At 32.4% G+C, this 13,961-nt stretch overlaps 1 protein-coding gene across 1 annotated transcript in view; it reads right to left on the bottom strand.

Moving 5' to 3' along the window:
• The window catches only part of LOC143917925 (neuroligin-4, X-linked-like), a 283,330-nt gene that overhangs the window by 6,197 nt on the left and 263,172 nt on the right, over nucleotides 1–13,961 (bottom strand). The window contains exon 9 of the mRNA XM_077439556.1: nucleotides 7,982–8,100. Coding sequence (XP_077295682.1) covers nucleotides 7,982–8,100 — 119 coding nt within the window. The remainder of the gene's footprint in view (nucleotides 1–7,981; nucleotides 8,101–13,961) is intronic.

The raw sequence follows: 13,961 nt of genomic DNA, 5'->3' as shown, positions 1-13,961 counted from the left end.
AAAATAGTTTCACCACCCCTTTAACAGACGACAAATCCGCGGGTTGATGTCGGACATTATCGGTGTGGCACATCAACCCCTGCCTAAATTTACAACGACATAATGGCGCGGATCACGCACGCTCTCGCTTTTGCGGCTTGTACACGCGCGTACGTTTCCGTATTTAATTAAATTATGTACGCGTCGGATAACGAGTCGAGAGTGCCGGATAAGCCGATGCCCGGTTTAACCGGACTGGGATTTGCATGCGAGCTCAAATTAATGGGAAAATCATTTTTTTCCGATTCGAAACGCTGTTGGGAAATTTCGACACGATCTCTTTGACGTTCTGTTTATTTTATGCTTGTGATTGCATATCTGAAATTGACATTTTTTCGCTATTTATATCTAGTTGTATCAATTTACGATTGGAAATTTTGTATATATGACATATAGTGTGGAAAAATCAAGGTTTTCCGTGAAATTTTCTTGACCGATAAGTGAATGCTACGATTCAATTCGACTAATCAATTGACAGAAACTGTAATTTTTTTTACTTATTTGCTCAAACAGTACACGGTTAGATAAGCTAAATAAGTTAAGATTATTTATTTACAAAATGAAAAAATATACCTATATATTAAGAAATTATTTCAGACTGACGAAAAAAACTTACGGCATATTTTAGTCACCTAAAATAATTACGGAAAATTAAACTTAAATTTTTATTTGTTTACAATGCAAAATTTACTATTTTCAATATTTAAATCCGCCAAATATGACATACTAAAACTCGTCATTGACTACTACATACATTTTTCGATTAAATTTTATATTTTTTCGCTGTTCAAGCAACGCTAATCACATGAGCGAGTGTATAAACATATAAATATGTAAACAGTAAAAATATGTATACATGTTTATATCATTATAAAATTGAATATTGTGTTTTTACAAATAAAAAATTGCTACAAACAAAGATACAACATAATTACATTCACATATAATTTATGGATATAGAATCTTTGAATTTATTTAAATTATGGAAATTAAGCATAAATTACATCTTACTTAAACTTAATTTGCTATAACACATTGTATATTTATTTGATTGCTATTCATAAGACTTATATTTTATCAAATATATGTATTTATATCAAAATGCTTAAATATTGAAAATTGTTTAATAATCTCGACAAGATTGAACGTAAAAGCGATTTTATTATTATTTTTTTAATTAAATATGAATAAAATATGAATTCATCGTAACAAAAAGGGGCCAAAGTTAATGAGAAATATTAATCTTTCTCCTTATAAACACTTTTGCCTCAGTTGAGTATTTAATTAAAACGTTCGTAACGATATATTTTTCATTGCAAATGTTTTAAATTTCGGTTAGCATTTAAAGTTTCAACCATAGCTTTATCTCCCTTTCATATAACAAATCGAAACAATTTATGAGATTGGAATGATAGAAAATTGAATTAAACAAATTTAAATACCGAAATACTATTTGATTGTAATTCAAAAATTAACCTTCTTTATAAGTGTGAATAAAAAGAAAGTTCTGTCATCATACTTGCACTTGAAGTTGCTTCTTCCATTTGGAACCATTATTTTAAAAAAGACTGTATATTTAGAAAGCGTTCAACGAAAAATTACTTTCCAAACTTAAACACTTTTATATTATATGAGAATGAAAAGAATGAATCTTTACACTTTGGAGACGAAAAAAAGAGTCAATCTAATTGTCTATTAAATTATAAATAACCATTGTAACTCTACTATGATAAACTTCCTTTTGTTTAACAATAACACACAACTGAGAGGTCATTCTTTCAGACTATATAGAGTATAATATATTTTCTTCTAAATAATTAGAGAATCCTTATTTTCAAATAGACTGGTTAAAATTTGAAATAGTAACTTCAATAAATAATAACTTCCAATAAATTAGTAACTTCTAGTAACTTCATTTTTTTTTAAATAAATGGTGTGTAGTTCTTCCTTTTGTAACTTTTGTATTTTCTTTTGTTTATTTTATTTTAGTATTTTTTGAGTTGCAAATATTTTCTTTATTTATGGTTTGTATTTCTTATTATCTTATTTGATATTTGTATATCATTTCTGTACTGCTGTATGCCTTATCAAACCCCTTGGATACATCGAATTTGTATTTTTTAAATAAATCATCAAATTCTAAATAATAAAATTTCAAATGAAACTCCAAGACCAGATAACTTATTTTTGGAAATTTAATTTGGAAACAAAATATTTCAAAAACTGTGTATATTAATTGAAAGTTACTTCACAAACCTATCCGGTTTCTGATATTTATTAGTCAGAGAAATATATCTCTTATACGTGAACATTGTATTATTTATGTAGTTCAATTGATTTATTATGACCCTAAAAATGTATGGCAAGTTGAAACTAGGATACAAAGCGTGCACGAAAACTTACATAAGACAAAGTGCACATCGGAAACAAGTCGTACAAATTTTTAAAGGTTTTATTCAGTAAAAGATACACAAGAAACTTCATTGTAAAAATTAAAATCTGACAAAACGAGAAGGGGCCGGACAACATATAAGACTACAGGATAGTTGTAAAGGATTGGATTCTTAAACGTGTTAATTACGATTATATTACACGATCGACTTGAAATCTGTATCAGCGGCCAAACCTCGCAAAATGCCAAAGTTTCAAATCAATTAAACGAATTTAGGAATTTTGTCCAATTGATGAAGTGAAGCTAATAAAATAAGAAGCCCTTTTGTACCTTAATAAGTTAGATAAATTTTACAAAAACTTCCTAGTTAAATTGTTATGTAGAGTTCCATAGGTTATTTTGTTAACAAATTTCCCTAAAGGCAGGCTGTACAAGTTTTTGTAATAATCTAGAGCTTTGTTTCGTTTTTCGTGCAGATTAATTGTTCAGTCGTGTAATATGTAGATAAACAAGCTCGAATTGAATTGTAAATGTTTCGTAATCATTGAAAAAATGGAAATCCCATACCCGACGGGCCGACTGGCAGCAAATTACCCAATGACACATTTCATACCTGTGTCAAATTGAATTACAGTGTTTCGGGTTGTTAGCCGAAATGTAATTAAGCGTAACGATGCTTCCCGGAATACAAATAATTTCCTACTTGGTATGCAAATTACCCGTGTTTATGTTGGCAGCCCTCTATGATCCGCGCACATTTTTTCCCACCCACTCCCCCTCGACGTATAAATAAAATTTTATCTGTCAGATACACGAGAATACTCAAATCCCAGTGCGCATATCAAAATGTATAAACTGCGCGTATACAAATTTGTGAGGCCGGATAAACGCAAGGGAGGGCCGGCGACGAAATACATACATATCATTTCCCAACAAATTATGCAAGATTGACGACAGCAAGACGCCCATCCAGAAAAACATACATCGTAAAGGATGATCCAATACTTAGCTGGAACTTTTTCTTGAATAAAACACACATTTTTTATAAGTAGACTTTGGAAACCGCTTTATTGCACCCTAAGTCCAATTACCGCATGGTTTTTAATCGTATTCCAAATACGTATGATTTTTCTTTTCTTTCTTTTAAGAATTAAGTAATTATATACAGCCACGCCACCACCTGAAAGACAGCACCTGCCATATATGTCATAATTTAAGACGGATACTTATATAATAGACATATCCCGTAGTAAAGAATAAGATGTAAAGAGACGTATGAAATTAGGATGGAGTGGATTTGGACGAATGGATATTGTTTTTAATTAAAAATTCCACTCTACCTGAAGAAAAAGATCTTCGATCAATGCGTTTTGCCAATGATGACTTATGGATGTGAAACTTGGACATTGACCGCCAAGATGCAAAACAAATTCCAATGCACTCGAATAAGTATGGAACAAGGAAAGACAGGAAGCGGAACACGTGGGTGAGAAGTATGACAAGGGTAGTGTTTATAATGGATAGAGTCAAAAGATTTAAATGGCAATGAGCGGGCCACGTGGCAAGAAGAATGGACGAAAGCTGGTCAAAAGAAGTGCTAGAATGGTACCCGAGAGAATGCAAAAGGGTAAAAAGAAGACCGCAATGAAGATAGGTAGTCGAAATTAGGAAAATGTATGGGGTAAGAAACAGAGACGAGTGAAAGCGTACTGGAGAGGCCTTCATCTAACAGTGGATGGTGAATGGTTGTAGATGATGATGATACTCTAGCTAAATTTTCATATTTTGTTTTCAATTTTTATATTTTACTCACCCAAGCATCGCTGTGAAATAATATACATATGACCAGTCTGCTATATAACGACAAAGGTTTGTTTGTATGCAAATCTACAGATTTTTAAAATTTAAAACTACCAGCTTATACTGCATATGTAATGGCATAACAAGGAAAGACAGGAAGCGGAACACGTGGGTGAGAAGTATGAGAAGGGGAGTGGACATAGAGGATAGAGTAAATAGATTGAAATCGCAATGGGCGGGCCACATGGCTAGAAGAATGGACGAAAGGTGGGCAAAAGAAGTACTAGAATGATACCCGATAGAATGCAAAAGAGTAAAAGGAAGACCGTAGAGAAGATGGGTATATGAAATTTGGAAAATGTGTAGAGTGAGATGGATGAGAGTTGCGCAAAACAGGGACGAATGGAAGCGTGTTGGAAAGGTTTTCATTCAGCAGTGGATGGTGAATGGCTATAGATGATGATGATGATGACATATATGTTACCAGCAGCGTGGTCTAGTGTTAAGTGTTGAATTCTTTCGTGCTTGATGTCACGGGTTCGATTCCCACTAGAGTCGTTGTTGGCCAGACCTTGGTTTGTTGAGGTCGACGGTTTCTTATCAGAATTTGCCAAATTTTCCGATTTTCATTGAAAAGGTTCCTGTAAAATTGGCTTTTCCTTCCCAATTTTCCGTTGCAAACTTTGAGTGATTGATATATCTCAGATTTCGCCTGATTTCTCACCATAGATGTCTCTGTGGTTGTATATTGAATGTAAAAATTCGTATTGTTACATGAAAAATATTATTGAACGTATTTATATGATGTTTGTAATATCTGACCATAGATGTCAGGTATTGTTTCGATTTACATGTGTATGTAATTGAACAGGAAGGCGCATTGGGTTTTTTATGTCAGGCCTTCCTGGTATAATATAAATAAAATAAAATTTTTATTTGTTCATTTAATAGATATTTAAAGAAAATCGTTCATTGACCATTGACCGCATATTAAGATAAACTCTTTTGAGTAAATCAGTAGATTTTTGATATACGCTCAAAAGTATGTTTTTTTTTTCTTTTTTTAAAAGAAAGTCCTCCTTGCTTACTGTTGGATCATCCTTTGCTATACGATTTTGAACGAAACTTTTACAAAAAATGAAATGAAATAAAGCGGACGGGTCTAATTACCTTAAAATGATACCCCGCTACCTCCTAATGCGTTCGAATTTAAGCGGTGTTAATAAGAGATTAACTCTCACTTTGTTTCAATTACAAAGCAATTCCGTAACTTTTACCACCGATGCTAACTTCCACGGTCAAAACGTCAAACTTTCCAACTGAATTTCGAATGTAAACGATATTTTGCACGTCTTGAGAGCGTCTAGAGATGACTGCTGCGGAATTGGACGCTTTCGAGCAGAATTCAGTCAAATTGAGGAAATGGATTTCCTCCCGAGAACAAAGGACGTAAAGCAATCAAGCGGAGATGAATTTAAATTTGCAAATGTGTATACGCGCCATTTTTTTTTTCCACCGTGTCTGCAAATAAATGAACGGAAAACGAGTTGTGTATATTTTAATTTGCTCTCCTTGTTTTGAGATGCCTTTCGCCGAAATGATACGAAGATCGTTTCGAGAATCCTGAAAAATACAAAGCAATTTGGAGTCGAAATAACATGGCTAGATAAATCGAGAGACATTTTTGGCCGATTTTTTATATTCCACGTCGCCGAATAGTACACAGGACGCGAGTGAAATATGAGGCTCGGAAAACTCGCGAGAGACTTTCCCCCGAATATACGAGACTATGAAAAAGTATTACCATATTCAAGAATACGCCCCCGTTGTATACTAATGGAGCATGAAAATTAATCAAATAAATAAATACACGCGAAAAGATAAAAGGAAAAACTTGAAATGTCAAACATGTCAATGTCAAACTTGCGCTCCACCCAAACGCTTTTTTTATTATATCTCATCTAACGCGCAATTCTCTCAATTGTGTAGTTTTTTTTTGCTCTATAATAAAACATGTTTAATACAAGCATCGGCTTATAATACAAATGCGAACTAAACAATTGCATATAGCCAGCAGTATAGCTCGGTAATTGTGCTAAACATCGTAATGCTAAACATCGAGAGGTTCCTTTGAAGAGAATTTAATCGGAGTATTCCTGCTGGTCAAACTTGGACTGGATATTTGTGACTCTACGTGGATCGTTTCCTACCAGTTTGCCAATTTATTTGATTTCATTGTTCAAAAGGATCCAAATCAAATTGGGAAAACCCACTACTTGAATATGATTTGAAATTTATTATTTATAAATTTATACATATATGTAAAAATTCGATACCACAGGTGTCGCTCAGGGGTAAAACACGTAATGGCATCATGGTAAAATATAAATTGAAAAATAAATAAAATTAAACAACGAAGCAATGTCATCGTACTGCCTACTTTAGACTGGTAACTTTAAGCGTATGTATGTCTATGAAATAAATTACTTGAAGTGGAAGAACTATAATTACATTCTAATGAAAGTACCTGTTAAAAAATTGAATTATATGTTTGTTCGTGCATTTGAATTAAATGAATTTAATTCACTTGCTAATTTGTATTCAATTTCGAACCTCTCAAAAGGTAAAAACTGTACGCGTTTATTTGACGTTTCAATTAATTATCAAATATATCAATTAATACAATAACATAATTTGCGAATGAAGCCGAAATTTAATTGGAATTCTAGTGTTCACTTATTGCTTTATTAAAAATTATTGTCTGTGAATTCGTATTTCATCCGCAGCTTCCGCATATTTTGATCATATTTTATAATCATTCAAACCGGATACTAACCACGTATTTATGATACAAAGTGGTTTTAGTACATGTTTTTTATAATAATTTTTATTATGTGTTTAGTTTTGTTCAAATTTTCATTCGTGTGTGTAGATTATCTAAACATAATCCGCTTTAGATCGTCGACTTTAGAGAGTCTTTAATTAATATTACGTATTATATGTATTATGAGCATTTATAAAAATTGTTAATAGGTTTTTGAGCTCTTTTTCCTATTATGCTGTACATTAACATTGGAATAATGTAATAATATGATTACCAACAGAACTAAATTAAAAATGTAAAATAGAAAATGATCAGTAGATCAGTAGCTATTAAAACAAATATACATAAGATTTATTGTGAACATAATTTAGTAATAATAAAAAAGCATTTAAAAAAAAATCGAGTTCATTTGTTTATATGTAAAGTGAATTTAAATTTTAAAAATAATTCATATAATTGTAAATTGTATCAAAAATAAATAAAAGTGTTTGTTTTAATAAGATGATTAATGAAGATGAAATGTGCTTAATCTGTTGCCATGGACACTACATACAGATGGTAAATATTCTCCATGTTTTATATTACCGTGTTATTTTTTTTATTAAAGCTTTTATGTCAATTTAAATATGTATATTTAACTTTGTAGGTTGCAGTGATGGTGAGAGAGATGGACATAAATTATCTGTAAGCATATTTTATTTGTTTTTATACAACTCGTAGACAAGTCATAAATTTTCTATTCATATTTAAACATCATAGCATTTTATTCCGTAATTTTAAATGAATTTTCAAATAATTGAATTTAAGATGTTGACAAAATGAAAAAAAAAAAAACATAATTGGTTGGATTATCCATCCCTCTCATTCCCACAATTTGACTAGTTAATCGAAAGTTTATTAAATGTTTATTAAATATTTTTATTTACCTATTTCCAAATATTTTTGGTGTACTGAATCGTATTCGTCCCATGTAATACTCCTGAAGCGGTTTCTCTCCCTCGACGCCGCTAAGATCGTCTCCTGTCTGAAGTGGTCGTTCGGGTTTCTGCAAAAGATAAATGTTTGTATTTATTTTTTCCTTCATTTCATATGTCAAGGAGGTTCTATTTTTTTAGGGTCTCCGCAAAAAAAGCACGAAATCCACAAACAAACTATATTTTTTTGCCGCGACCTCACATTCAGCATGCGAATCTGTCACGTGAAAAATATGAATGATTTAAAAAGGCCATCGACCCACACATATGTACATACAAAGTACAGAATATCGTGTAGAAATATAATATTCAAAAGTGTCTCTTTTGCGTAGGCACATTTCAATTTTGAAAGAGATGCATAAAAAATTACTTTATTATATATTTAAGTGAAAAGGAAGTCCTTTTGATAAGAGCAGAAAATGTGTCCGCAAAAAGGAGCAAAAAGCGTTGTTTTCAAAGGCGACTTTTGCACGGTCGGCCAAGTTGCGTTTTGTTCGTCTGTTTGTCGAATGAAAAAAATAAAACCTATATGAGTTTTTTCCTAATTTACACAAAAGAAATGTAGCCTTTAAAAATATATAATGTTACACTTTTAACTCGTACGTTTTGTCCCGGAAGAATTCCGTTCGGCTGACGTGCCGAGCTTTGGGCAAACATGCAAAATTATTAATGAAAGGAAAAAGGTTTTTTCAAGGAAGCACACTTGAGAACGCAAAAAGTATATGCGCAAAAAAACGCTACACGTTTTAACGCACATTAAATAATATAATGGCATGCCATTACGTCGTAAACTCGGCTGATATGTTTATCGAAATGAATTTTTTTACGTTTCGATGTTTACGACGCTACATCAATAAATGGCATGTAAATTTTTTATTTTTTTAATAAAATATCAGATCTGACTTTCTTCATCTATGTACTATGTATGCACATAAAGGTGAATATTTGTTTGTTCGCTTGGTCCAATATGCAAATTTTCAATTTAAGATCATTTCATTAAAGCTAACTTTTGACAACAAACGGTTTTGGAAAAGAGTCCAAGTTCTTAAAATGTTAAAATTTTTACGTTATTTTAACATTTTTTGCGTTCAGTATCTTTTTATTATGTTATAAAAGATTAATTTTTATCCACTCTCCAATTACTTTTAGCAATTTTGATCTATCAACTTATATAAACCTAATATAAAATACTATATAATGGTGTTCTGGCTTAGACCCTCTGAGAAGTTCAATTTCTGACTATATTTTTCAACTTTCACTCGCCTGAACAACGCCAGGTAATTTGATTGATCTAATTTTCATAAATTTATATATGAACGTTTGTTTTTCAGTTATGAAAATTTACAGTTTTAAATGGGAATCATGAAATTTGATATTTTTGCTATATATTAGACATATAATGTAACTTTTTAAATCAAAAATGCCACTTTGCCTTAATAAAAAGATATTTGATCAATGTGTTTTGCCAATGATGACATATGGATGTGAAATTTGGAAATTGAACGCCAAGTTACTACAATATACTCAATGTCCAATGTACTCAAAGAAGTATGCTTGGCATAATGAGGAAAGACATGAAACACAATACGTGGATGAGAAGTATGACAAGGGTAGTGGATATAGTGGATAGATTGAACATATTGAAATGGCAATGGGGTGGATGCGTGGCTATAAGAATGGACGAAAGCTGGTCAAAAGAAGTGCTAGAATGGTACCCGAGAGAATGCAAAAGGGTAAAAGGAAGACGGGTAGACGAAATTAAGAAAATGTATGGGGTAAGAAACAAACGAGTGGAAGCGTATTGGAGAGGCCTTTATCTAACAGTGGATAGAGAATGGCTGTAGATGATGATGATGATACTATGTACATATGACTAAATTTTCATATTTCGTTTTCTATTTTTTTATCTTTCACTCACCCAAGCATCGCTGGGAAATAATATACATATGACCAGTCTGCTATACAACGTGAAAGGTTTGTTTGTATGCAAATCTACAGATTTTTTAAAATTTAAAACTTCCAGCTTAGGTATAGGTACTATGTCATGGTATTATTATACTATGTCATGGTATTAATCTGTATTTAAATTAAAGCAATATTTCTACGTGCTCACTAGTCAGAATGACTCGGAATGAAAATTTATTAGATTAACTTGAACTGAAATCAATCCATAGGATTTTATTTCTATAGGATTTCTACATACATATACACGTTAGTAAAAGAATATATAAATATTTATATAATTTTAATGATAAAAGGAGGCTATTTGATATGCCATCGTGAAAACACCGCTTTCAAGACGCCGGTCCAATTCTGCGAGTATTTCTTGAATGAGCCAGCCAAATGAAGCATCATCAGACCAATAGGGTGTATGAGGGCGAAATAGGGTGAAAGGAAAATCGGCAAATTGGGCGTGTAATAAAGTCACATATCCAAAGTTAGGTACGATAGGATCTCGCGAATATACAGCTATTATTGATCGAAAGTCTATGGGGAGCTCGAACAACAACAGCCAGCCTCTCGAGGAGGCTTTCATAGCAAATTATTTTTGCGAAAATGTACCGTCGAAATCTTAATTTGAACGGTCAGACCTGGTCGCTTATAATATTCAAGGAGCACTCCATCCGATTTATAAGCTCAAAATTGTCCCCATGAAAACACGTCAAGATTAATTGACGAACGACGCGAAGTGCTTTCGAGTGCTTCATAAACAATTCAATTTATTATTTTTTTTACATCAAAGAATTTTGTTTTCTGAATATTATAATAAAAAAAAATCGTCTTTTTTTCCCATATATAATATTTATACGTTTTCCGTTCTTGTGCTGAATATTTTCTCTTTCATTGTTTATATGAGGATTTAGAGAACGTACGGTCTCATTCGTGCGAGCTGGGTCAACACACAAGTCCTATATTGTCCGAGTGCGTTGAATGGAGATTAAATGTGGTCCTTTGTAATCTAAATGGACCAAGGAATCACAGGTCATCTCAGGCATTGGGTCCTTTTACGATGCTTCAACTGAAGAACTGGTAAATACGCCTAAGCATTACTCGAGTCGGATTCTCTCCATTTTATTTATTTATTTATACCTATCTCGCATCGGCAAACATTATTCTTATTAAACGTACATACAAATATTCCATTTTAAATATAGCCAAACTTATTGAATAGTGAAATACGTTATCAGAAAGTAAGCCAACGCGCCTCAAGACGATCCCCAAGTAAGTGGGTCATAATACAATATGGTGCGAACGTTTGCTGAATATTGATTCGGGATGTGAATGAAAAAAATTGATCGTTCACATTTAACAAGATAAGACGTGTTGTATGCAGAACGACCCAGATCTGAAAGTCCTACCTACGATCGGATGTATTGAAAATAACTTTCATACACAAACCCAGGCAGTTTAACTTGATGTTGACGTTTGAAATACGGAACCAACAACGATATAAAGATAAATGTTTGCTTTAACAACCAAATTTTGCATACAATCTCTACTATAAACTACTCTCGTTAAGATATATTTATAAACTAATGTTAAAAATATAATAGAAAATATGGGAGAGGCTTGCAAGTTTCGAAATTGGAAAATAAAAATAGTGTATGCATTAAAAATCTGAATGAAACCAATGAGCGCAAAAATTGATCAATGAGTGGTGGAATATATGTATGTATGTTAGAAGAACATTATGTATTTATTAATTATATTTGCATGTATTATTTCGAAATAAATTGAGTTGGAGCATTGTTTGCTTGTTATGGAGTGCAAGAGTTTTCTTTGTATTATAAAAGCGGGTATTATACTAAATGTATTTTCATTGAATCGTCCGATTTATTAGCAAAGCTATTCTGAGGTTGTTTTTAAATTAGTTCTTCGACAAAACGAAAAAGTTCTGTCGTCAGCAGTCTCTTGAGTGAGTTTTTATAATAAAATTGCGAAGTCTGCTATGTGCGCCACGAGGAATCTACTTTAAATGAAATATCAACAAGATTCTTTCCTGTTTTGTTGTTGTTATCCTGTCGGCGATGTCGGAAAATGCGCTTCAGTCTATTTTCGCGATGCATTTTAATTTAGTCATTGGAATATACATATGTACATATTTAGTTATGCACTTTGTCGAGCACACACCAACTGAACGCACAGTGAAGTTATATTCTCAAATTTAATGCAAAACGACGAATATGCAGATCTCTCTTCGACATTTTTACATACCTCTTATACAGTTCACATGGTTTTCGTGTAAGTGGTAATTTTTTATATCTCTTACCTCTTATCCGATCGTTTTCATACTTTGCCATATTGCTCATTTTGGTCATCAATATACGTTAATGTGTCGTCTGCCATTACGTTGGAGATAAAATATCGTATACAACGCGTTTTAAAAACAGAGCCCGTAGACTTGCCTGACGTCTCTTTAACATCAACAAGCGTTGTCACTTGTCAGATTTTTATTTTTTAAACGCCTATAATTCACTCTATATTTTATAAAATTTGCTCTATAGGTTCTCGTTATCTCTAATATATAAATATTTATAGTTTTAACTCTCATATGTATATATAAATTTCAAATTTGGCGTGTAGCTTCTTGTAAGGTAATACACGATATATATTGATTTTTGGCCAAATATGTCATATCTGACATTTCACTGCTAAAAGTACATCTCTCCACTGAGCTTTGTCTGCGAGATAAGTATTCAATAAGAAGTTATGTTGTATCTAATTGTTAATATGATTTACAATAAGCTTACGTACATTTAGATTTTTTCAATAAGCTTACATGCATACATCATATATGTACATTTAGCTCCAACAGCTACCCATAACCTCAAATTTCATTGTTTATTTCTCCAAAACAAACTTTCTTACCAATACAAGCTTAATATATGTACACAGATCAAACAATGATAGTTTTATTTTTAGTTATCAGCTGATTTTTACATTTTACATTAATTGAATAGGTCTACCTCACGGGCCCGAAAGTGAAACGCCCGAAAACGCGTTTAAATACTTAAAATCGAAAGATCTTAAGTCGAAAGATAAAAAAAAGGGTGCATGGTAAATGGTACTATGTATATATAATATATATGAGTGGCATGCGGTGAAATTATCTCTCTTTTTGTCATACAGCCTTGTTTAATGTGCGTGCGCAGAATATGGGAGGAAAAGCCTGTTCCTCTTGTTCCTGTTGTATCCTGCTCGCGCAAATTAAGTGAGTATGTACCGTTTACCATGCACCTTTTTTTTATCTTTTAACTTAGGATCTTTCGATTTTCGATCTTTGCCTTCCGATATTTGCGTTTTCGGGCCCGTGAGGGAGACCGAATAATTCTGTCCTTCAGAAAGTAAAGATCACCGATAGATTTTCATCAGCCTGTCTTCAAAGAATCCTCGATATATTATATGAATAGTTAGAAGAGAACTGAATAGATTGGAAAGACTACTTGTGAGTTGTGATTAAACACGTGGAAGGTTCTCAGAGAAGGGGAAGGTTTCTTATTCAATATTACAAAGATCTCCTATGACCGAATCTAATAGACTATTGGAATGTCTAGAAAGATGGAGACGACCTACGAGATGGTTGATCGACCTTGGTGATCAATAGCCGCTGTACAAAGAATAACGAATAATAATTGAGAAAAGGGTGCTTAATTAATGCTGAGAGGTCTTGGGGTTGAAAAAATCATACGGTTTTTGATTTGAAGTATTTTCGTAGGGTTGCTGGATAGGTTTAGATTATTGTAACAACCAATTCCATCGTTTCCTAATAGATTTAGTCAATTTATTTTATTGAATTGTCGAAACGACAAGATTTTATTTTTTGTAGATGGTACAAATTTTATTTTATTTTTACATAGATATATACCAGGAAGGCCTAACAGGTAAACCCCATTGCGACTTCCGAAACAATTAATTACAAACATTGCAGCAT

This window comes from Arctopsyche grandis, chromosome 1 (assembly GCF_051622035.1).
Source record: "Arctopsyche grandis isolate Sample6627 chromosome 1, ASM5162203v2, whole genome shotgun sequence".
NCBI lineage: Eukaryota > Metazoa > Arthropoda > Insecta > Trichoptera > Hydropsychidae > Arctopsyche > Arctopsyche grandis.
This window is presented reverse-complemented; position numbering and strand designations above follow the sequence as displayed.